At 44.7% G+C, this 25,068-nt stretch overlaps 1 protein-coding gene across 2 annotated transcripts; it reads left to right on the top strand.

Moving 5' to 3' along the window:
- HMGXB4 (HMG-box containing 4) lies at positions 1 to 24,044 on the top strand. Of its 2 annotated transcripts, XM_044677605.1 has the most exons (10): positions 1 to 90; positions 741 to 889; positions 1,158 to 1,236; positions 1,994 to 3,012; positions 12,612 to 12,693; positions 13,721 to 13,785; positions 18,649 to 18,757; positions 19,039 to 19,208; positions 23,097 to 23,219; positions 23,719 to 24,044. In XM_044677605.1, the coding sequence occupies exons 1-10, from the start codon at positions 60 to 62 to the stop codon at positions 23,761 to 23,763; spliced, it is 1,872 nt and encodes a 623-aa protein (XP_044533540.1). In that variant the 5' UTR covers positions 1 to 59; the 3' UTR covers positions 23,764 to 24,044. The 2 variants fall into 2 exon arrangements, with proteins under 2 accessions (XP_044533540.1, XP_044533541.1); XM_044677606.1 differs by lacking the exons at positions 1 to 90; positions 741 to 889 and adding an exon at positions 1,318 to 1,432 and having other exon boundaries at positions 1,153 to 1,236; positions 23,719 to 24,021.
- The last annotated feature ends 1,024 nt before the right edge of the window (positions 24,045 to 25,068 follow it).

The raw sequence follows: 25,068 nt of genomic DNA, 5'->3' as shown, positions 1-25,068 counted from the left end.
TCCTGTAGCGGGGAAGGAGTCTGGAAACGGCGCCACATTCTCAGTCCTGCAGGACGGCCATGGCTTATGATGACTCCAGGAAGAAAGAAGGTATGACCCCTTAATCTGAGAAGCGTTCCAGTGGGGGTGCCCTCTTCAGTCCCTGCAGCCCACGGAGTGAGAGGCCAGGACTGAGAATCACATCTTGCTCCCTCCTAGGATGGTACAGAACACTGTTCTTAGGATGCCCAGTCTCTACAGCATTCTCAGGCTGGGTCCATGGAAATGAAAAAGCAAGACAGGGGGTTCCAGCATGAGAGCCACGAAATTAGCTTGTTTTCCTGGGCTGAGTCCCTGCAGCACTCTTGGACCTTGCCAGCTCCAATGAGCAAGAAATTGGGGATAGGAGTCACAGTTTGGCCTCCCACACAGAAGCAGATCATACTAATCTTTATTCTTCTGAGCCTGCCCTTTGTAGTGCTCTTGACCACTGCTTGATTGAGAACAAGAGACCCCACCCAAGGGTGGATGTTAGGTTTTTTTACACCTAGGAAGTGTCTTTCCCTCAGGTCTTGGTTCTGGTATTCCAGCTAGGGAATAAAAAAATGCCCTTTTTCCCTTGGATCCAGGTACTTTACTCTGATGAAATTAGCAACCATGATAATTATGGAGTAGAGAGGCTGCTGCTTTACATGTGTGGGGATTTAAAAGTTTTTCAAAGTTTCTCATTTTCCTTCCTCAAATACTTATGTGACTTTCAGATTGCTTTGATGGTGACCGAAGTTTGGAGGACATAGGACTGGCAGCTGGCCGGAGCCAACGAGAAAAGAAACGTTCTTACAAGGATCTTTTAAGAGAAGAAGAGGAGATTGCTGCTCAGGTCAGGAAGTCCTCCAAGAAGAGGCTGAAGGTAAGGCATTGGTCCTTCAGGGTAGGGCAGTTATGTCCTCTCTTTCATAGCTAACAAAGAGAAAGCTTCTAGGGAAAGCTTCTCTCCTGTGTTGTTGGGGTTTTTACCCCTTTTTCCTTTTTTTTATTTTTGCTTTTTTAAATTTTGTTTGTTTGTTTATCTATTTCTAAAGCCATGAATTGACAGAGAGCCAAGCATGATTTCTAAAGGGTTCTTTGCTTGTCTCCTTGAACAGCCGTCAATGCCTATTCCTCTCCCTTGGTTCTAGGAGAGAGATCTCTTCTCCCTGGGCACGGACACGCACAAGAGGAGGAGGAAGCATTCCTCCGGCGAGTCCTGCTATGGAGGTGAGGACAGGAGCGGGGCCACAGGAGTCGGGGTGAGGGAAAGGGGTCCCAATGTTGCTGACTCAGTGGCCTATTTAACAGGACAGTGGTTCTTGTTCTGATTGCCGATAAACCAGTGTGAAGGAGGAGAGAGGTGGAGGGCTGGGATTGTGGAGGATTCAGCATAGAAGAACAGTCTTCATTTGTGATACACCAGGTACCAGGTTCCCTCTCCCTCCCCACCATCCACTTGTCTCTTGCCCATTCCTCTCTAGCACTCCCTTTGCCACATGTGGTTCTCATGCCCTCTGGCCTGCACCTGTGGGTCACTTCTCCCTCTTCTGGAGCATAACTACATATCCACTCCTGACTAAGACCAGTTCTTCTTGGCCATGTAATAAGCACAGCTGAAGAGACTAACCCTTTTCCCCAGTGGGTTTGGCCTGGACACAAAGCCAGATGATGCTCTGAATTCTAAATTATAACCTACCTTAATCCCACAGCTCTGTTCCATCCTCCGGGGTGTGTTCTGTTTGGTTGCCTGTGAAGACTTATGAGTGGCCTGCTGCCTCCCAGGTCCAGAGGCAGATGGTCACATCAAGCCAGGATGTGCATGGGCATTCACTTCTGAGTGCTGCGATCCATTTGGAGGGTCCCCCCCTCTCCCCTTCCTATTGGCCTCTTTCTTCTTCCTGCTGGTGGGTGTCTGGTGAGAAGGGGGAGCACATTAGAAGTTGCCTCCCATCATTCTGAAACTCTTTATTTTGATGATTTTCAGATCTTTCTCATTTGGAGTCGTCACAGAAGAAAAAGAAGAAGGTGGTACCAAGTCCCCCATCCTCCGATACAGCCATGGACCTGCTAAAGGCCATCACATCCCCCCTGGCAACAGGCTCCAAGCCCCCCAGAAAGACTGGGGAGAAATCCTCGTTTTCTTCCTTTAGCTCCTCAAGCTACTCAGAAAGCAAAAAGGAGCAGCACCCCAGGAAAAAAGTGAGCAGCAGCAGTGGGGAGCTTTCCCTTGAGGACAGCGGCTTCCACAAGGCCAAAAAAATGAAGCCTCTTTATGTTAATACAGAGACCTTGACCCTTCGAGAGCCAGATGGCTTAAAAATGAAACTTATTCTCTCACCCAAGGAGAAGGAAGGTAGGACAGGTGATGAGGAACCTTTTCAGAATCCTCCTCAACAGGGGACAACCAAAAAATCCTCCAAGAAATCAGCTCGGGATGAGCAGGGCACTTTTCTCCTTGGGCATGAGCTGCACAGTTTCCTAAAAACAGCCAGGAAGAAGCACAAGCCAGCCCCAGACCAACATCCCTCTCCTGGACGGGAAGGCTTTGGGTCAGATGCTTCCATCTTTCCAGAGTCACACGCCGCTGACTATGAGCTCTCAAATGTTGAACCTGCCCTGGAGTCAGGCTCATCCTCCGGGGGTGAGCTAGAGGCCGGTGAACTAGTGATTGATGACTCTTACCGGGAGATTAAGAAGAAGAAGAAATCCAAGAAGAGCAAAAAAAAGAAGGACAAGGAGAGGCACAAGGAGAAGCGCCACTCCAAGTCCAAGAAGGGCCCTGGACTCTCTACTGCAGTCACCACTGTGGGAGAGGCCACGAGCACCAGCCCTGCACCCCCACCCCCTACCAGCACGCCTTTCCCTGGAGTTGTACCTCCACCACCACCGCCGCCACCACCACCACCTCCACCACCACCACCAGTCTTCCACACTGATGGACAGAGTGAGAAGAAGAAGAAGAAAGAAGAGAAGGAGAAAGAAAAGGCAGAGAAAGCAGAAAAGGTAAAGAATTGGCCGGCTAGGTTGAAAGTAGCCTTGGACAACTTGCTTGAGGCTCTCTAGGGCCAGAGGAGTTCCCTTATTAATCACTAACAGCTTCTCTGCACTCAGATGCTCTCCCACCACATCCCCATGGAGCTGCCAGGGCTGGCTCGGGCCAGTGCCGAGGATGGTTTCCATAACTCAGCAGTATTGTTGATGGAAGAGCAGTGTCAAAACAGGGACAGTTTTTAGAGGTCAAATGGAAATGGCCAGAAGTGATAGAATAGTAACTAGGCACATTAATGAAACTCTTTGATATCTTTCCTGGGGATTACAACCAAGGTAATATTCTTAGGTGGGAATTAGATGTTTTCTATTTAAATTCATTGTTGTTTGAAATGCAAAATCACCTGGAATTGACATTGGGACAGAATGAGAGTTCTGCCTAGTGCCTGTACAGTAGTCTATGATTGTATGATCACAAATTCCGATTCTCTGTCATTCCGTAGAAGGGGAGTCCAGTAGAAAGAGTTAAAGATAAAACTACCAGAGAACACAAATGACTTGTTTACCCAGAAAAACAACTAATATGTCAAATATTAGAGAGGAAAGAGAAATTTCATTCAATACCATAGTTTAGTACAATGTCTTTCTTGTAAAAGTTGCCTTTTTTGAACAACGAAGTTATTTCTCTCATAAAGAAAAAATCCTGGCTAATCTGAAAAAGTATTCACAGGGCATAGGTATGATGATGTGAGCCACAGTGGGGAAAGGCCACTTTGGATTTTAGGCACCAGTGGGACATGACAGCAAGGCTATCTGCTAGACAATTGGAAATAGAGCCCAGGAGAGTTTTGCCAGCAATGGCGATCGAAGACCTCAATGTGGAGGTAAGGTGTAAAGCTATGGACCAGCATGATCTCCAAAACAAGAGAAGGGGATGAGGAGAACACAGCATCAGAGACCCATCCCAGGAATGAAAGTTTCAGAACGGAGGGAGGAGTAATCAGTGCCTGGTACCTCAGGCTAGTAAAGGATAGGAAGTTGCCAGTGACTTTGGATAGAACCATTTCATGAGTGGCAGGAGTGGAAGCCACTATGCAAAACATTGGAAAGGAGATGGACAGTAAGAGCATGGTTGCAGGGCTGGGTCTTTCCTTTAGAAAAGAGTGGGGAGGAGCCAGCTAGATGGCTCAGTAGATAGAACTCCAGGCCTGGAAGCAGGTCCTAGGTTCAAATCTGTCATGTCACTTTCCAGTTGTACGACCCTGGGCAAGTCACTTAACCCCAATTGCCTAACCTTTCCCTTCTGTCTTAGAATTGTTACTAGGATAAAAAATAAGGGTTTAAAAAAAAGAAAAGAGCTGGGAAGATTAAGAAGACCCAGGGGAGCCAGACTATAGTTATTCCAAAGAAAAGATGTCACTAAGGAAGCAAGTCCTCAGATGAGATGAATTTCAAAGTTAGAAAGACAGGTTTAGCCCTGGAAACATAAAGGGAGAGAAGAAAATAAGGGAAAGAAATAAATCAGGTAGAAAAGGACTGTCAGTGTGACTTTAGGCTTTTCTCTCCAAGACTTACTAACTGACTAACAGTAGCAAAGACTGACCTAGTGCCTACTATGTGGCAAGGCAAGAGGTATTCAAGAGTATGGAGTTAAAGTCCCTGATCTCATCCCCTCCCCCCCTTCCTAGTTTGGATCAAAAGTATCTAGAAAAGACCTAATGAACTTGGGGAATAGAATCCTACAAATAGAAGAAACTTCTGAGACACTCCCTTAACCATAATTTTCTTCTGTCAGACTCCCAACAAATGGTCATCCAGTCTCTGCCTGAAGACCTCTAGTGTAGAGGCAGCTAATTGGCACAGTGGATAGAGTACCAGGCCTGGAGTTTGGAGGACCTGTGTTCAAATTTTTCCCCAGATACTTCCTGGCTATGGGACCCAAGGCAAGTCACATAACTCCAATTGCCTAGCCCTTGCCTTTGTTGTTACTAAGACAGAAAGGAAGGGTTAAAGAAAAAAAAAAACCTCTAGTGTGAAAGAATTTATGAACTCTCCAGGCAGTTTACTCCTTACAATATCTCTAGGTATGCAGAAGTGCTTCCTTCCTTCTATTGAGATGAAATAGAACTCCCAGTACTTTGGTAATTCTAAGAACATCTTAGGTCTGTTGACTATTTGAAGTTCTTACAACAGTACTTTTAGGTAAGCTAGACAAAAAGTTTTATCCCTTTTTCAGAGGAGGTAGTTTAGGCTTAGGTTAAGTGTCTTGAACTCAAATTTTCTGACTAATCCAAAGGCTCATTTAACAACTTTTGTGGTACCAGCAAGCAGAATGTCTCACTCCTCTCTAATGAGCTTTTCAAAAATACCTGGCGATATCTGCTGCATCCTCCCAAATCACCTTTTCAAAGTGAAGCATCCCCAACTCTTTCAACCAGTATCATAAAACATGGCTTGTTATCTCCTCTTCGTCTTGGTCCCTCATCTTTAGATGGCCTTCTGCTTGTCACTATCCCTCCTAAAGTATGGCATTAAGATCTGAAGGGAATGAGGAATGGCATTTAGAGAACAAATGTGCTGAGGGTTAGGGAAACAGGCAGTCCATAGGCTGGGCAGGAGCACATCCTTCGGGACTTCTCAATGGTGGAGAACTCAGCGATGAAATCCCAAGAGAAGCCCGTGGGGCAGCTGCAGCAGGGTAGAGATCAGTGAGCTCCAAGACCCTGAGGCAGAAGAGTCTTCACCTGGGACAGTGAAACATGGCAAAACAAGACCTGACAATGGAGTGGGAAGGGGGAGATAGGCCAGGGAGCCAGAAGTAGGTGAAGAAGCCAGCCACCCACAGAGATCAGAAGAAGGTGGTGTACACTTTTGGCAGAGAAAGGCCAGCAGAAAGTAGCTTTAGGAGAAGACAGAATATTAGGGAAGAAGGTGTCTTCAGGAAAGAGCCAGACTGGGGGTGGGAGTAGAGGAAAAGGTATATACAAAAAAGAGATTTGCTCTTGCCCGACCCCATGATTGAAGTAATGAGGTATTCTACAGGACAGAGTAGAAGGAAATAAGAGGTTGGTGGCGAGAAGAGATAAAGAGATAGAGGGTATATCTAAGCAGGGAAATGTACATTTTAGGTCAAGAGAAGATAGTACCCTAACCTAGTTTCTTAAAACAAGTTCAGTAGAAGTTTTAGGGTAGGAAGCCAGAAAGAGATGAAGGGGCTGGGGATATATTTAATAATTTAATAATATTTGATATTAATAAATATTTAATAAATCATTAACAGCCATAAACTTTAGAGATTAGCTTAAAACTACATGTATTACTTTAAGCCATTTCAGAAACATTATTAGCATTCTCTATGACTAGAGATAGCTCTGAGAGGTAACTAAACTTGAGATGAAATTATATACCCATTCAGGGATGAAACTGAGGCAAGAAGCAGTACGGTCACACAAGACGGTATTTCAATAACAAAGATAAAAATGGGTTCTAGGTGCCTGCTCTCCCTGGTCTAGGCCTGCCTAAAATCCATACTATCTCATGACTTAGATGTGGTTTCTAAAGTACACCATCTGTTGCCACCACTATATTTCTGACTGTCAAGGAAAGCGTTGTAAGACCCTGGAAACATACTTGAAAAACATCATATTTGCTATGTTTTCTTTTTTTAAAGTTCCACAAACTCTCATTAAACACCTCCTATCTGATGGCTGTCCTTCCAAGTAATTCTATTAGAGTATTCTCAGGAAGAAAGCACTGTACTTTGTTCAGCCCAATTTTATTAAAAGGTGTCCTACTATGTGCAGGGTGTTAGGCTGTGTGCTGGGGCAAATACAGACATGGTGTTTGCCCTTGTGGAGCTGATTCAAAGTGGATTATGGTCAGTTTGGAAGAGAAATCTTGTCTCCAGCCAAGAGGGAGAAATCTAGAGAGAAGAAAATGAGAGAGGTCTGCATGGAAGGTGTCAACTATCTCTGCCAAGAACTTACTTTGTCCCCTTGAAGCAAGTCAGCTCACCTCTTGGGCCCCTCCTATCTGAATAGAAGGAGCTGCAGTCAAGGATGACAGAGTCTCCTTCCAGCATAGAAAGGCCAAAACTGTGAGATAAGGGGAAAGAAAAGGCAAACCAGACATCAAGAATGGCATGGACAAAGGTAGAGAGGCAGGAAATCATGGCATACATACATTCATACAAAGAAAAACCAGGTGACCTGGTACCTCATGACTAAGACTGGAAGCACAAGGCAGTACTGAATTCAGAAGACCCGACATTCAGGTTATGACAGCATTGGAGCCTTATTTTATAAACACTAAGGTGTCTTCTAAGGGTTTGAGGCTGAAGAGGGGCCTGATCAGGTCTGTGAAAAAAAAAGATTAACTTGAAGCTTTGTTATGCATGTCATGGAGGAAGCCGTTTGCATCCAGGGAACACAAGGGTTTGAATTGGGACAGACAGAAGCAAGGCCTGTGACAGAGAAGTGACAAGACTTAAAGGCTAATTAGATATGGGCCATAAAGGTGTAGAAGAGTCCAAAGTTAGCACTAATGATACTAAAACTTAATTTATCCAGAGCCAGAAAGCAGCCAGCCAAAAAAGCCCTCTGAGCAGCCAAAGATGTATCGTTTACTAAGACAATGTAAGTTATAAGTAGCCAGTGTGAAAGAGAGGGGGCTGTGTGAAAGAGACAGGCACTCTGACAGCACTCAAAAATGATTACTTCTAGCAGGGAAGGAAAGAAAACCTCAGCCAGAGATAGCAGAACTCAGAGTATAGGATTCAGGTCCTTGGTGTGAGGCTGACTGTCCCAAGGGCCCAGCGCAGTCAACAGTGGTCCTAAAAAGGACTCTGGACCAGCAAAAGGGGGCTCAGGGCCAAGGGAGTAGGATTCTCATCCGTCGGGGCAGTGGAAAGAAGGAAGGAGGCAGGAGAGAAGAGGCATAGTAGGAGAATGGGTCATTTACACAGTGTAAAAGAGGATATAAAAATGATTTCTTTCTAGAAAAGTTAAAATTGTTTAATACTTTGCTACTTATAACAATTAGCTCTTAGCTTTCCAGTCCTTGGCCATCCAGAGAGGGATCCAAATTTTTACTATTATATTCCACATCTGGAAAACTCATAAAATCATAGATCTAGAGCCAAAAGGCATCTCAAAGGCTATCTTGGCCAACCCAATAAGGTAGTATGAGGCAAGATTTGAACTTGGGTCCTCCAGCCCCAAAGCCAATATTCTCCATTGTATCACAGACATGAAAAAAGAAGCTTCTAGAATATGACTCATTGGTCAACTCAGGTCTTAAGAGCTGCCTTCACAAACTGGACTCTGGATTTGCCATCAGGGCTGAGTGGCTTGAGATATTCTAAGTGCTGGCTATCTCAACCCCTGACCAGGTGGGTGTGCACTTCACCAGAAAGAAAAGCGAGAGAGTACATCTCTTGTTTCAGGGCTTCGGCTTCTGACACTCCTCTGGGTCTGCCCTGATCTTTGAGGCTGGGCCTGATTTGCTGCCATTGATAAGAAGTTCATTGTTTAATAAGCTACTTTGCTCTCCATTTTTTCCAATGTTTTTCCTTCTTTTTAGCCTTTTCTCACTCTTCCTTCCCCACCAAAGTATTTTAGTCTCACATGAATTGTTCTCCCAGCTTCTCACACCAGTAGTTGTGTTAAGTATATTTTCTACTTTGTATTCAAGACATGTTGCAAAGGCAAAATCAACTGAGCTTGGCAACAAATTGGCCACAATCTTGTCTCATTCTGGATTACACTCTGAGAATAAAAATTGAATTGAGTCTCCTTAGAAAAAGTTAAGGGGGACTCCGCTTATGATTTCTATTTACAGGACGTAGTATCTGAGGTAGTTTTCAGTAACTTTTTTTTAAAAGCTATATGTAGAGATCTGATACCTTTTTCCTTGCTAATAATTGTAATTCTTGGTACCAGGGTTAAAATATAATTACCAAAAAAGCATTGACAATGGCAAGCATGCATGTAACATATATATACAAACATACACATATAAAAATACATATGTTTGGGGCAGCTGGGTAGCTCAGTGGATTGAGAGCCTGGCCTAGAGACGGGAGATCCTAGGTTCAGATCCGGCCTCAGACACTTCCCAGCTGTGTGACCCTGGGCAAGTCACTTGACCCCCATTGCCTACCCTTACCACTCTTCCACCTATAAGTCAATACACAGAAGTTAAGGGTTTAAAAAATTAAAAAAAAAATACATATGTTTGTCAGCTAACTTATATAGCTCGGATACCAAATCTTTATCAGATTTTTTTCTGTTTGCCCACTTCCCCCCTTAGCCTAGATGCATTAATGCCTATGCAGAAGCTTTTCCATTTCATGTAATCATTTGCCCCCTCCCCAGACCTGTGAGAGGTCTACGATCTGCTTCTCTTCTTATTTATTTTTTAATGGTATGATCTTTAATGTTAGGGTCAAGTATCCATTTAGAATGCATTGGGGAGTGTGGTGGAAGGTGTTCGTCTAAACCTCATTGTTGCCAGCCTGTATCTCTCCCACTTTCCCAGCACTTTGTGTCACATAAGAAGACCTTGCCTAAATTATTTATGTTTTCTACTTCATCAAACACCACATAGCTCCATTATCTCTGATTCTCCTTTGTCTAATCTGTTGCATTGATATGCCTCTATTTTTTAACCAATAACAGTTTTATTGACTGCTGCTTTTCAGGGCAGTTTGAGGTCTGGAAATGCTTTTCCCTCTCTGTTTCTCCCTCATTTTCATTATTTCCCTTGATATTTTCTCTTCTTTCTCAAATGAATTTTGTGGTTATTTTACCAAGTTCTATGAAATATCCTCTGATAATTTTATTACTATAGAATTAAATGTTTAGATTTACTTAAGTCATTCCACATTTATATTATATTGGCATGGCCAAGGCAGAAACTATGACTATTCCTCCAGCTCCTTAAGTTGTTCTTTATATCTTTAAGGACCACTTTGTAATTGAATCTTTATCAGTCTTTTATGTACTTTGATAGATTGTTTCCTTTTAATTTTTACCTTCTGAAAGTGTAGATTAGCTTTGTTCCAAGGAATAGTTCCCAGAATGGGGAGGGAGAAGGGATCTATTCTAAAAAGAATGTGATGCAGAAACAAAAAGTAGCAATAAAAATGAGATAAATTTTAAAAGAAAGTACCAGGGCAGTCGGGACCACTTGTGGCTTACAAAAGTGATGATCAGTCTGAGATATGACCGTTTCTTGGGGTCAGAATCCTAAGTATCCATTAAATCTTTTTTTTTAAACACTTACCTTCTGCCTTAGAATCAATACTATATATTGTATAGTATTGTATTGTATATGATATAGAGCATATACAAGAGCATATAGAAGAGCAATAAGGGCTAGGCAATGGGAGTTAAGTGACTTGCCCAGCGTCACACAGCTCCGAAGTATCTGAGGCCAGATTTGAACCTGGCACCTCCCGTCTCTAGGCCTGGCTCTCAATCCTCTGATCCCCCATATCCATTAAATCTTGAGATTCATTTTCTCATGGCATGTCTACCTTTCCATGAAGGCAGTTTCCTCACCTCATGAGCAATGGTAGCACCATGGAAATGGGTACATGCATGGTCTTGCTAGGGGACTGTTTTGAAAGGCAGCCTTTGATCAGATGGCTACATGCTGGTGATTTTTTTTTTAACAGTCCATTATTTTATGGCAACATGACATTTACTGATTTTCACAGAAGACTCAATCCTTTAACTGATGGAAGTCCCTTAAGTACCTCAAAGCATCAGAGATTCACGAAATGACAGTCTCTTCTCTAATGTCTAAATCTGTTCCTACCAATGGAAAAAAGTGTTTTCTTCCCTCATACTAATGGTAGTAGGAGGTGTGTTAGAAAGAGGGTGAAGACTAAAGGCTAAACTGACTACATAAGCTAGTCTGAACAGAGTATTGACTTTGTTGTTTGTTTTTAAACCCATTGTATCTTAGTAACAACTTTTAAGAAGGGCAACGACCAAGCAGTTAAATGACTTACTCAGGGTCACACAACCAAGAAGTGGCTGAAGTTAGATTTGAACCCAAAGCCTCCTAGCCATCCTAGAGCACTGTTGGATTGGAATCACTGCTTTGCTCCCTTGCAGGGGTCTCTTCAGTTTCCTAATACATAAAATGAAAAAGCTAGACTAAATGATCTCTAACTAAGGACTGGTTCAGATGTATGAGTCTTTCTAAATTGACAAGTCAGTCGGTTTCACTTAGAAACTGAAAAAGCAGAAATGAAAACGGTTTATTTTTTCCCCCAAGTCATGAATAAATAAGAAGACAAATACCATATTCAGCATTCAAAGTTTCTCATTATGACATAGTCAATTTGCCTGAGTTCAAAACCAGCCTCACACACTTCTTAGCTCTGTAATCCTGGGTAAATCACTTACCTCCTATCTGCCTCAGTTTCTTCACATGTCACATTGGGATAGCACCTATCTCCCAGGGTTGTTGTAAGGATCTAGTGAGATAGTAAGTTGCTGTATAAACGCTAGCTTTTGTGGTAGTGGTGATGATTTTGTTAAAATAGCACCTGTTGAAGAAGATAAAGGTCCAGAATACATCATTTTATTACTTTGTTTCAATGAAACAATTGCAATGGCTTGATTTTTGTGGTGGAGATTATCCTGATAAAGTAGAGTCAGTGGACCCAGTGCTACCCTTGTGGAATGAGATGTAGCTCACTTTCACTTCACAAGTACAATTAAATCAGGCAGCTGGGTTGCACAGTGGTTAGAACACCATACTTGGAGTAGGAAGGACCTGTGTTCAAATGGGACCTCAAACACTCTAGCTGACCCTGGGCAAATCACTTAGTCCCATTTGCCCAGCCCAGACAGAAAGTAAAGGTTTTTTAAAAAATGAAGTACAACTAAACCATCATTTAGTTTCCTAATGTAGTTGCACAGTTTAATCTGGGGGAGGGAAGAGGAATCACCATTTTTAAATATACAGTGTGTTTCAGTACATAGAATGTCAGTGATGACAGAAGATATCTATCTCATAGATAAAATAGCCTGACCTCCTCGTTTGATGAAATGAACTAACTATGAAATCATGAAGCTGGTCCCTTGAGCTGCTCTAGCTCAGAGGTGCAAAAAATGTGTAATGACTATACTTTTGAGAAAAGCTAGCCCATTTTGTGCCTTTTGTGTTTTCAGTGCTAAATCTATCTCATTCCAGACAGTCAGCAAGCATTTATTAAATACCTGCTGTGTATGAGGCACTGTGCTAAATATTTGGGATTTTAAAAAAAAAAAAAAAGACAATTCCTGCCCTCAGAGAGCTCACAGTCTGAAGAGATTCCTTCATTATCTCAGCAAACAATTATTGTGCACTTTTGTACCCAAGCATTTTACTAGGTATTGGGGTGGGAAGGTGGGATTCAAATAAATGATACATGATCCCTAACTTCAGGGAGATTATAACCTATTATGTAACATCTACTTCTGAGCTATCAGTGAAAACCTTCATTTAGGATCCTTTCCCTTGATGGAAAAGCACAAAAATCCTTTCTCCTTTGTCGTCCCTTGGGTCCTAGGTTCTAATTATGTCTTGCCCTGTTCTCTTTTTTTCTCTGGGGCCAGCCAAAGAAGAAAAATATGTCTGCCTACCAGGTATTCTGTAAGGAGTACCGGGTCACCATTGTGGCGGAGCATCCTGGAATAGGTAAGGACCCATCTCCCTAGGGCAGACCACTTCCTCATCAAATCTAAGGGTGCTAAGGCATAAAGGTTAATTGATTGATTGGGGAAAATACCAAGTGGAATTCCTCCTTCAGCTTTGACATTACTTAACTAGGTCAGATTAGCATCTGAAATGTCATATTCCTAGTGGCTCTCAATGTATGGGAACATATCTAGGCATTTGTCTTGGCTCTCCTTGGCTGCCACAGAATTTCCATTCGTAGGAGGACTTTGACTGGAGCTCTTTGTCACACAATTTGCATCACACCTGCTCTTGTTTGTATCCCAAAAGTCTAGTTATTATAGAGGTCAAGTTATAGATCATTGCCATAGATAGCCCTGTTCACTTTCTAAGCAGCTAATGTAGTGGCAAAAGCCCACCAGGAGAAATCAGGAGCCTAAGTTCTAGACCTAGGTAAGCCTACCACAGCTCTCTAAGCATCAACTCCCTCATCTGTAAATTGCCTGCCTGCCTCCTGCCCCTCATAGGTAGTTGTGATGATCAAGTGAGACAACAAGGAAAAAGTTCTTTAGGCTGTGTGAAAGGCTGTATGTACTGACATCCATTTGTGACCATTCTTCTCAGTGTCTTGATGAATAGTTTGGGGACAGGAGGATAGAGAGAAACTTCTTGGCTTCTGTTCTCTCAGGAACTTGACATTTAAAGGCCTAATAGTTGGCCCAAAGGATCCTTCCTTATTCGCTGGTTTTAAAGCATAAGTTGAGAGGGCCTGTTATTCCAGGTTCGCTTGATGTGTTGAAGAGAGAGGACCTTTGGGAGCCAGGCTGCTTAGGGATCTGGGGCAAGATTCTCTCTAAGCTGAGCTAGCAGCCAGTGCATTTCACTCAGAGACAGAGGGGCTATGACTTCAAGTTTGACCTGCCTTAATACTTCCAAACTCTCTTCTCACCTATTTTTGTACCTTTTTTTTTTTAGTAAGAGTTGTTAACCCATATTAGATTTTGACTTTATTTTTTCTTTCTGTTTTCTTTTTTTTTTTTTTTGCCAGATTTTGGGGAACTTAGCAAGAAATTGGCTGAAGTATGGAAACAACTTCCAGAAAAAGACAAACTGGTAAGTGTCAGAGTAATCATTTAGCAGCTTCATTTGCTTGTAATATCTCTAAAGACCCTGGCTTCATCAAGGCACACACTGCCTGCCTGGAAAGAGTATTGAGCCCCTTTGGCTTTAGGTCATGGATGCTCTCAGGTAGTGGGCTCAGGTGCCTAGGGAGAGCCAGCCAGAGCTCACCACCCCTTAAAAGGGTGGCCTTCAAAAGCCCCAGGCTACCTCCAGTCTCTAGAAAGCCATGGAGTACTGACTTTAAACCTAAAACAGTCACTTCCTGGAACCCTGCACTGGAGCTAGACAAAATCTTTGAGGTGTTTGAATTCTCGAGAGGTGAGGTGATCTGCTTAGGGTCCTGCAGCCAGTAAATCAGAGAGTGGATTTGAACTTAGGGCTTCCCAACTCCAAGTCAAGTATCCTATACTCTCTGCCATGCTGCCTCTCAAAAGATTTTTTAATAACTTGATCTGAGTATTCCCTCCTCCAAGGAAGCTTCACAGCCTTTCCATAGCTCAACAGACTTGTGGCCAGAACCTTCTGGAGACAAGTCCTCTTCTAGTGCCCTCAGTAAGGGGTGTTGGTCTCAGAGATGGCAGTCCCCTCTTGAGCAGAATAGCTCACAACCTCTCCTTGCCTTCTCAATATGTCTGATTCTAACCCATATCCTTTCATCAATCTCTCCTTGAGGATGGACCCAGGGCCCCAGAGAATATCCCCTGACTCTGGAGAGAGTTCTGTCCTGTAGTGCTCCCTCTGCCCCCTCCTTTTCCAGGCATTCATGTCAGTCATGGTGTCTTTATTTTTGTCCACACATGGTCCTTGATTCTTTGGAGAACACAGTGTTTTATGCTTTGTCACCATGCGTCATCATTGCACTGAGAGTATGGTTGAAAAGATGGCCCTTGGAATTAGAAGAAGCTTGGACTTAGTGTGCCCAAATCCAGCCTGTCCTCCACTGAAGACAGCCTGGAGCTTTTGAAGGTCACCCCAAGGGATGGTGAGCTCTAGCTGGCTCAACCTTGGCATCTGAGCCCACTATCTGAGATTGTCCATAATCCAAAGCCAAAAGGGACTCAACCTCCTAGACAGGCAGTGTATGCCCTGAGTATGGTGCAGTGGCTTCCCACGTTACATGTTCTGAGCAGCCAACTCCTCTGGCTGAGGTAGAACCAGCATCATAGCAAAAGCCTCCCTTGCTGGGCCACCGTCCACCTCGGGCAGATGTCAATGGAACTGAAATAGAGAATTAGAAGGGATTCCCCCAGTCTAAATCATGATAACTCAAAGGTTCTGCCATTCAAAGCTACAAAACATTTTCCTTGCCACAACCCTGTGAGGGAAGCATCATGCAGATATTATCCCCCCTACTAAAGAAGAGGAAACAGCCACTGAGAAGTGGAATGGCCCCTATCCGGTAGACTCCCGGCCCAGCCCCCTTCCCTCTGCCAGGCTGCCAACCTCTACCAGGACACATATCCCTATGAGAGGGGATTCCCTGACTGGAATGGTCACTGTTGATTGGGGCCCAGGCAACTCCATAGTTAAGGCATCCTCCCTTCATCAAGCCTCATTTTGCCTCTTTGCTGCCCCTGTACCCTGCTTCTCATTCTGCCCTCTGGGGCCAAGCAGAGCATATCTGCCCCTTCTTCCAAGGCAGTCCCCTGGTTCCCACAAGCCTCCTTTCTCCTTTTCCAGAAGATCCTTAGAGGCTGTGGTCTCCAGCCCTTAACTTGTCCCAGATGCCTGGGACTAGACACTGCCCCTGACTGTGACCTCTCTCCTTCTGGACACCACCAGTGCTCACACCATTGCAACCTTCTGCTATTGTTTGGGTTACATGCACTGTGGACTTGGACTAGTCTTGCTATCCAGTAATACCCCCGACTGTCTTTCATGCACACTGTCTATCCCCGTGTTGGTTCCCCACAACAACCCAAGGAAAGACACGAGGTATCATGTTGTTCCCTTTTAACAAATGAAAATATTGAGGCCCGTGGAGCTTGTGACTTATGGGAGGACCCAGTGACTGGCTGCACGTGTACTTGTGCCTTTGATGATGGACCGAGGAAAAGGCTTTATACTGACCTCAGTTACATTTCACCCTGTTAGCTTTAAGTCCAGCTGGCCAGACTTAGTTAGGCCTTCCCATTTTATGTCATCTTTCTAGTGGAGGTGCATATTCCATCCATCCTTTTGTCAGTATCATGGATAAAAATGTGGCCAGCCCAGGGCCAAGGAGAGATCCTTGTGGTGCTATACCAGAGACCACTTTCCTGGTATACATCAGTTCTTTTAGTATACATCTTTTGGCCCAAATATTTAAATCAGTTCCAAATCCAACTAACTGTTCTATCATCTACCCTGTATCTCATTCACAGAATATACTGAGTGATTTTGTTCAGTACCTGGCTACGATCCAGCTACACTGTATCTACCAGTCTAGCCTACCCAGGCAGCAAAGGAAATCAGATTAATGTGTCATGACATTCTCAGGACAAAACCAAACTAGCTATTATTGACTTCCTACTTTCCTTTGGATGATTTTTATTTCTTTTAATGAACTTGTTTTTCTATGGGGAAGAGGTAGCTAGAGGACAGGGCCTAGTGGTATCACAGGAGACAGTCTGAGGGAGAAGTTGTTGAAGGTGCGTGGCACTCTGCCCAATTGACAGTGGTGCAATGGTGACAGGAGCCCCTTTTATTTCCAACTAAAGCTTCTTCAAGCTCAGGAATTCTTGGGATGAAGCAGGGGTCTGACGCGGGAGACCAAGTAAGTGGCTCTGTGTTGAGGAGGATCCTAAGCAACTATGTGAGAAATGGACTAAGTCAGGCTCTATCCAGGCCTCCCAGTGCTTACCACAGAGTTTGTGGTAGACTTAATCTTATTTCCCTAAGTACTTACAGTCCTTCCCCTGAATAAAACAGTCTAGACCAGTGATTCCCAAAGTGGGCACCACCACCCCCTGGTGGGTGCTGCAGCTATCCAGGGAGGCGGTGCTGGCCACAGATGCATTTATCTTTCCTATTAATTGCTATTAAAATTTTTTTTTAATTAATTTCCAGGGGGCTAAGTCATATTTTTTCTGGAAAGGGGGCGGTAGGCCAAAAAAGTTTGGGAACCACTGGTCTAAACTCTAGATTTTTTCCAAGAGCTGAAGTCATACTCAACAGCCTGTAATTTCAAGGCACCATCCTTTTCTCTTTAAAAAAAAAAAAAAAGTATCCATCTCAGATCTGTCCTCTCCCTCCCATTCTCCACAGTCCTGAAAAAAGTCTCTTGACAGAAGTCCAACAATGCCCCAGTTCTCTCCATAGCCTAGAGTACAGTGCATTCAGGCCCAGGCCTTGGAGCTCACAAGAGAGAAGACGGAACATTTCTTCAGTATCAACTGCTGTCATAAGCTGCCTGTTTTTAATGGCTAGGGAGAGTGAGCCCAAGAGTCAGAGAGCATCCTCTGAGAGAAAACTACAGTATGAGGCCTCAGAAAAAGCATTGGAACCACAATCCCATCTGGTCCTTCCTAGTAGCCATTTGCAATTGTACCAGGAGTAAGGAGTAATCACCCAGTTTTGCAGATGAGAAAACCAGACCTCATCAAGGAAAGGCAGGCTCTGGGAGGCCAAAAGTGGCCTGCCCACTGTCAGCCACAGCTACACACATGCAACTAGCAAGGTGGAATTTTAACCCGATCCCTTCCTTTCCAGAGTCTAGAAATTTCTAATGATCAGAGAGCAAGTTTGAATTCATTTATTCATTAAACATTCACTTAGTAGCCATTTATTAATGGCCACTATGTTCAAAATACTATGGATTGGAGGGCAGCTGGGTAGCTCAGTGGATTAAGAGTCAGGCCTAGAGACGGGAGATCCTAGGTTCAAATCCAGCCTCAGACACTTCACAGCTATGTGACCCTGGGCAAGTCACTTGACCCCCATTGCCCACCCTTACCACTCTTCCACCTAGGAGCCAATGCACAGAAATTAAGAGTTTAAAAATATATATACTATGGATTGAAGGAGAATAAAGACATTGCCTCAGCCTTGAAGGAACTTTCAATAGTAATAACTCACATTTCTATAATTCTATCAGACTTATAGGGCATTTTCACCACAACAGTATTGTGAGGTAGATAATAAATGAATTATTCTTAGTTCCCCTTTATAGATCAGGAAGCCTAGGCCCAAGGAAGAATTCAATGACACTCAGCTGATCAGAATCAAAGCAGAGCTGGCCATTAGTCTCTTTACTCTCAGCTTCATATGCTCTCTGATTCCCCACACCTCTCTCACAGTCTCTCCTAGAAACAACCCAGCATCTGCTAGGGCCACAGTACAGAGGAGACAGAAGATGCATCAGAGTCAAAAGTGCTGTGTGAGAGCTCCAGAAAGCAAAATTATTGCCAGGCCTTGAATGACAATTAAGATTTTAGAAAGGGGAGGGTATTCCAGTCAGAAGGAATAGAGATTAAATCTGGCTGGCCCTGGAGCAAGCTCTCTGCTCTTGAATTCCCTGGGGAGGGAAATACTGTTCATCAGAGTGGGTTAACCGTGGACCCTGGCCTCACCATCATTCCCCTTCATTGCTATAGCCATAAAAGAGCTTACCAAGAGCTTTTGTCTTGTGAATTTAAATATAGCCCCCAAATTGGCTGAAAGTCAGCCTTCCATTCTGCCAATCCATCTCATGAGATCCCCAACACCGGGGTTCCCCCTGTGTATAGACCCTACGTGGACCTCATCACTGGACTTTCAGCTTGGGCTTCCCAGTCATGTCCAGCCTGCCCATTTTAAAATCTGCCTTTTCCCTATTATTCCCTTTACCTATCCATCCTTCTCTTCTGAAACTGGATTCCTTCATCATCTGTGCAGGTCTGGAAGCAGAAGGCCCAGTACCTCCAGCACAAGCAGAACAAGGCTGAAGCCACTACAGTGAAGAGGAAGGCAGCTGCCAGCTCTGACGGGGCTGTGAGAATCAAAGGTGGGAGTGATCGAGTCCTGTTCTTGACGCCTTTCACAGAAGGGTCAAGATTGAGAGCTGAAATGTCCTCTCCTCCTCTTCCTCCACAAGTGGAAAAAAGCATCCTCCAGCTAGCTAGCTTACCTTGCCTCCTCCCCCCCAGGCAGATTGGGGGCCAGAAAGGTCTTGGTGCTGGAAATGGGTATATTTTAAGAGAGAAAACAGGGAAGTTTTCTGTGCTGTCCATAGTGGTCAATTCAGTAGTTAAGTCTCATCTTTCCATTTTCCTCCTTTGGCTTTAGCTTCTTCTGCTGGAGTGATGTCGCCTCATAAAAAGTCCCCTTCCAGCACTGTGGTGTTATCTTCCTCCCCAGCCAAAGTCCCTGAGACAGACCCCATCGATGTAGCTGCACACCTTCAACTCTTAGGAGAATCATTGAGCCTCATTGGTCACCGCCTGCAGGAAACAGAGGTGAGTATGGCAATCTGTCCTGTAGCCAACCTTCCTCATTGTCTCCCCACCCTTTTTGCTCACTCCTTGCCCCTTTTCAGTCTGGCCTCTGCTTTATGACTTGAGAAGGGGTTTTTCTCAAAAGTCACCCATGACCTCCTGATGACCACATCTGAGTCGTCAACTTAACCCATTATAGTTATTCATAACCCTCCCTGCCAAATTAATCTTCATATATTTACACTGTCCAAAATCTTTGGAGAGGCTTTCCTTTGCCCACTGAATTAAATCCTTCACCTGGCTGAATCTGAGGCCTTCAACTCTATTGCCTCACCTTGAACATGCTCAGAACCTGTTTTCCCTTCATAAGGGGCTGTCTCCTCATTCCTACCATTACTGACGTTGCCTATAGTAGTGCCTTCCCCGTGAAGCCATTCTCCCATTTGTGCCTCTCTTAGGATCTTTATAGTCTGCTTTCCTGTTATAATCATGTAAATACTTAGCTCTCTCAGACTGTAAGTTCAGTGAGGGCAGGCATAGCCCTGACCTCTTTTGTATCCCTGGGCGCCTGGTGCAGACAGGGGACTTCAGAAACATATATTCAGTATTTGAGGGCATGGGCCTGGGGACTTCCTGTCTCACAGAATCCACATTAACTGGCTTTTATAAATAAAAGCACCAAGAAAAATGCCCTTCAATTTAGTTAGTCAGGGGCAGTGTGATCTAGAAGAAAGATAGTTACTTAGGAGTCAAGAGATCAGGGCTTCTGGTGTGAATCCTAGAGGATAGCCCATGGGGATACCATGGGACTGCTGCTACTTTGTAAGTTTGTCAGACTCTATATCCTTTTAGTGGTTGCTCTAAAATCTCATGATTTCTTTTTTCTTTTTATTTTTTTTAACTCTTGTTTAAAGTCTTGGAGTCAGTTCTTTGTGTCAGTTCCAAGGCTGAAAAGTAGTAAGGGCTAGGCAATGGAGGTTAAGTTACTTGCCCAGGATCACACAGCTAAGATGTGTTTGAGACCAGATATGAACCTAGAACCTTCCATCTCTAGGCCCAACTCTCAATTCACTGAGCCACCCCTCCCTTATAATTTATTCAGAGAGTTTTCTTCTGCCTTCATCAAAGCATATGCCAGTTTAGTTTTGAAGTGATTCCTCACAGCCCAGGGGCTCAATTCCCAAAGACCTATATGTTCACCTGACCTTGGAGAGTTTGAATTTTCCTACAGTGCTTCCCAAAAGGCTTAAATAGGAAAAGGAATCATTTGAAGGCTATGTGGAAGAATTAATCTGTTTGCTTCATACAATCCCAAAAGCCTTCTACTTCCTGAAAATAGGCAACCAACAAGGGCCTGAACTTACCAGCCACGAGTCATGCATGGACTCTGGACATCCTTGTAAAGTGCTTGCCCTTATTTGTCAGGTAACCCACAAAGTAACTTTGAGGTTCCATGTCTTCATTATTTCCCTTAACTTCTCACCAGACCACACACAGCTGGGGGACTCAGTGGATTGAGAGCCAGGCCTAGGGATGGGAAGTCCTGGGTTCAAATATGACCTCAGATACTTCCTAACTTTGTGACCCTCGGCAAGTCACTTAACTCCAGTTGCCAAACCCTTACCACTCTTCTGTCTTGGAACCAATAATTAGTATCAATTCTAAGACAGAAAGTATCGATTTTAAAGGGAAAAAAAAAAACTTTTCACCAGATCATCCTCTCTGACTAACTTCACATTTGAGTCTTCTGATGGGTTTCTATAGACTACTTGAATAATTTTATCACTTCTCTTAGTACAATTGTCATTTTTCAGCCAAGAAATCTTCCTGAGCTTATAGAAGGTTTCAGCCACTTTGGGGAGGCAATCAAAGTCAATATGAACTTTATTCAGCAGATGAATGCAGTGGTTGACCTGGGGGCTTTAGAAAGACAAAGGGATTCAAGAGGTGGATCATTTTTATCCTCAATCCCAGGAAAGTCAGATGTCTCCTGAATTTTCTATGGACCATGCAATGCCAGTGACCCCCTGCGTGTTCTAGTGAGGCCAGTCAAGCATTTATTCTTTCCTCAAAGGCTAGTGGTCCTCTCCTCGAGAAAAGAAATGCGAAGTAAAACAAGGGGAGTCCATCCCTTCCTTATCTGGGCTTCTGTCTCCAATGAGGTTAGATGAGGTGAGCTTAAAGTCCTCTTGGTGCCCTCCACTCCTTTAGTCCTTGAAGCACTAAATTTCTGTGTCTTTATTCCTAGAGCCTCACTGAAGTTTCATTGTTAAGCAGCACTAACCACAGGTGATCTAGGAGCAGTACATCCCAGTACACCACCAAAAGTCAACATAGGCACATACTCACAGCTGGCCCAGGGCCCAGGACACACACAGACTCCTAGCCCAGGGAGGATGAACTGTCTCTGTGTCTCCCTTGGCACCTGGCCCAGCATAGCCTGCAGACAACAGGCAAGGCCTGGGACCGATGGGGACAGGAGGAGCATAGTTCAGGAAGGATCTATCTCCTGAGAAACACCTGACTCCCACTGAAAGAACCAGGATGGTAACCCTCCTCTATGATGTGGGGAAAGACACCCAGGCAGGACCCTGGCTTCTTTGGGGCTCTAGCCCAGGCTTCCTGGTTGAAACAAGGCCATGAGGCTGGGCTGCCAGCAAGGAGGACGGGTGGGCAATTCCTGTAACCCTGGGGGGGGTGGGATAAGGGGGGTGATGAGAAGAGTCATCATCTAGAGTGTTTGGAAGGTTGGCGGAATGCTTGACAAACATCGCTTTTAACCCCCACAACCTCTCCAGGTGGCTGCCAGCTTTGCTCACATGTCACAGATGTGGAAACCGAGGCAGACAGATGTGAAGTGATTTGCCCAGGTTGTAAGGGTCTGAGGCTTCCCGGCTCCCAAGTCAGCACACTACCTAGATAATTATTAAAATGTTTTTCAACAAAGCAAAGTAGTATCATTGACAATTCAGAAGTGTAGGTAGTAAAGTTGACATCTGTATGGCAGTATTCTATGGTTACAATATACTTCACATGTGGTAGCCAGTAGGCCACTGGGTGGTGCTAGGGATAAAGTCCTGGACTTGGAGTCAAGAAAGCCTGACTTAAAACCAGCTTCAGATACTTCTTAGCTCTGTGACCCTGGACAAGTCACTTTACTTCTGCCTCAGTTTTCCTGTCTATAAAATGGGGTAATAATAGCACCTCCTTCCCCAGGTTGTTATGAGGATTACTTTGCAAATAAAGCAAAGATTACTTTAAAAAGCTGTATAAGTACTATCATTATTTGATTCTTACTATACCCCCTTTGAATTGGTGCTATAAGTATGATTGCTTCCCAGATGAGGAAACTGAAACCAAGGGAGATAAAGCCAGCTGGTCAGGGTCACCTAGGTCCCCAGTGACAGAGCTGGGCACAGGCCTGCTACTCCTGTTCATCCAGACCAGGCTCAGAAGCCCACAACTCTTAGGTCAGCTGGGAAGGAGGAGAACACAGCCTGAGCCCTTGCTGACCTGGCTGGGGGCAGCAGCATCCTGACCTAGGATAACAGTACTACTAGCTGGCATCCACATCTCGGGGAACAGTTACAGTGTGCTCGATATCTTAGGATCCTCTTAATACATTCACTGCAATAGAAAACCTAAGGATTATTCCCATTTACACATGAGGAAACTAAGGCTTGGAGAAAGGCAGGATGGCCCAAGATTACACAGTGTGGAAATGGCAGGGCACCATCCCCGGCAGCCCAGACAGTGCACTGTCAGAGAATCCCAGGATCCTCAAGCCCCGAATTCATTACACCTCGTGTACTCATAACAGCCCAGGACCCCCAGCATCTTGGAAGGAGACCATCCAAGGGACGGAATGGCTCCTAGGAATGACAGAAGTTTGCCATCCCTTCTTTTCAGGGCATGGTGGCCGTTTCTGGAAGTCTTTCGGTGCTCCTAGATTCTATCATCTGTGCTCTTGGCCCTCTGGCATGCCTGACCACACAACTGCCTGAGCTGAATGGCTGCCCGAAGCAAGTCCTGGTGAGTTGTGCTTGGCTCGGTGTCTGTGGCAGGCCCTGGGGGAGCTGTGGGGGGAGAGTTCTGTTGTGGGGGATGGTGTATAGGAACCCTTGTACATTCTCCAGACTGTCTGCCTGAGGGAGGGAGATGCCAGGCTTAGAGGGAAACAGTGAGAGCTGGTTCTGTAAACAGAACGTAGAAGGGAACAGAAGCAGCCAAGCTTCCCCACAGGTATATGACAGTTGGGCCCTCTTACCTCCTTGTCCTCTTCTAGGCCTCCCTCACTCCCAAATGGGGGTGAAGGAACATTGAAATAGGTATCTCCCTGTGGTACAGAGCCTCGAAGTCCCTCCCTTGGACCCTTCCCCCAGGTCCCTCACTAATTCTCCCCCTTCCCAGCTCTGGACCCCTCACTGACCCTCTCCCCAGCTCTGAACCACTTACTGATCTCCCTCTCTTCCCCTGCACAATTGCTTTCCAAAGGCTCTCACTCAGGTAGTTCTATGTTCTTCCTTTCCAGTCAAACACTCTGGACAACATCGCCTATATCATGCCTGGACTCTGACAACTAAGGATTCTGGGTCACATACTCGCCCTGCCCCATTGCTGGCTCATGTGGACACAGACTGTTCTAGCGCCCTGTGCTGGCTTCTGGGTGTAGGTTTTAATGTTTTTAATCCATGTACCATATACACATAGGATTGTAACTACCTACTTTTAACAATTTATGGAAAGTGAAGGCTCAGCTAGGGAGAGCCTTGGCTTAAATGTGGGTTTGGGGTTTTCATTTTGTTTTGCTTTTTTTTCTCCGGTGGTGGATCAATCTGCCTTAAAATCAAAGAAACTTGGGGGCCTGGGGGTGGGGGGAGGGTTTGTTCTGGGCACCGAAGGCACCTCTTTTATGGACAGATAAAATATGGTGGTTTTGTTCCAAGCTGAGTGTTGTCCCCCAGACCTATCATTGACCGTTTGCCTTATCTATCTTGTAGTCTGAAGTGTATTAGGGAAGAGGGAAGAGAAAACCAATCCTTTCAGCTCAAGGTGACCATCTCTTCTTCACTCCCAGGTGGGAGGTAATAGTCATTTCCATCTGGAGAGAAAGAACAGGCTTAGGCAAGGGATAACTGTAGCTCTTGGTACCATTGTTAGTCTGGATGGAGCCAAGGAAGTAGGAGCCCCAGGCCCTCTACAGCTGGGTGTGCCAGCTCTGACATCACTGGATCCCTCAGGGGATAACAAGTGGGACCACTGCCAGAGCCCCTCGTTGAACTGCACTTATTCTGAACCTTCGCCAGAGGCCTGAAGGCTCCAGGCAGAAATCTGGAGTCCTCAGCAGCGTTAGGCAGGGCCGCTGAGGCCACTCCTGGGTCACTGCTTCAGGTGTGCGACGGCAATAGAAAACGTCAGTTTGCTCAGCCTAGCTCTCCCTCTTGGCCCATTGTCTGGGGTCTCCTAGCATGCAAGGACTGAGCATTCTGCACTCTGCTCATGAGGGAGCTGCAGGAAAGCACTTGATTCCTAGGTAGTTTTGTACATGTGTGTATGTGTGTATGCGTGTGCGTTTTAATCATGTATATTTAACGCTTTAAAATCGGTTTAGTTTTTAATTTATCCTGTAAATTTCTGTATATATAATTTAATAACAAAAGACCTCCACCAGCAGCAGCATGGAGAAGATTCAGATTTGTTAGAATTGTCCCTCTTCCCATCCCTTGCCCCCATTCTCCCTCCAGGCTGCCCTGGAAACCTTAACACACCTGTAGCTTGAGGCATTTCTTGACAAAAAATCATTCCAAGGATTCTGACTCCTTATGGAGAAACATGTGGGCTGTGCAGAAGGTGAAGGGCTAAGGCACACATGTGTGTGCAT

This window comes from Gracilinanus agilis, chromosome 5 (assembly GCF_016433145.1).
Source record: "Gracilinanus agilis isolate LMUSP501 chromosome 5, AgileGrace, whole genome shotgun sequence".
Lineage (NCBI taxonomy): Eukaryota > Metazoa > Chordata > Mammalia > Didelphimorphia > Didelphidae > Gracilinanus > Gracilinanus agilis.
The sequence above is the reverse complement of the archived record's forward strand: the minus strand, read 5'-3'. Positions and strand labels throughout refer to the sequence as shown.

Excerpts from the sequence above, each read along its gene's own strand:
- HMGXB4 (XM_044677605.1), top strand. The coding sequence starts at position 60 with ATGGCTTATGATGACTCCAGGAAGAAAGAAG. Across the intron at positions 91-740 it reads TGACTCCAGGAAGAAAGAAG|ATTGCTTTGATGGTGACCGA; the intron begins GTATGACCCCTT and ends TGTGACTTTCAG. Across the intron at positions 1,237-1,993 it reads CGGCGAGTCCTGCTATGGAG|ATCTTTCTCATTTGGAGTCG; the intron begins GTGAGGACAGGA and ends GATGATTTTCAG.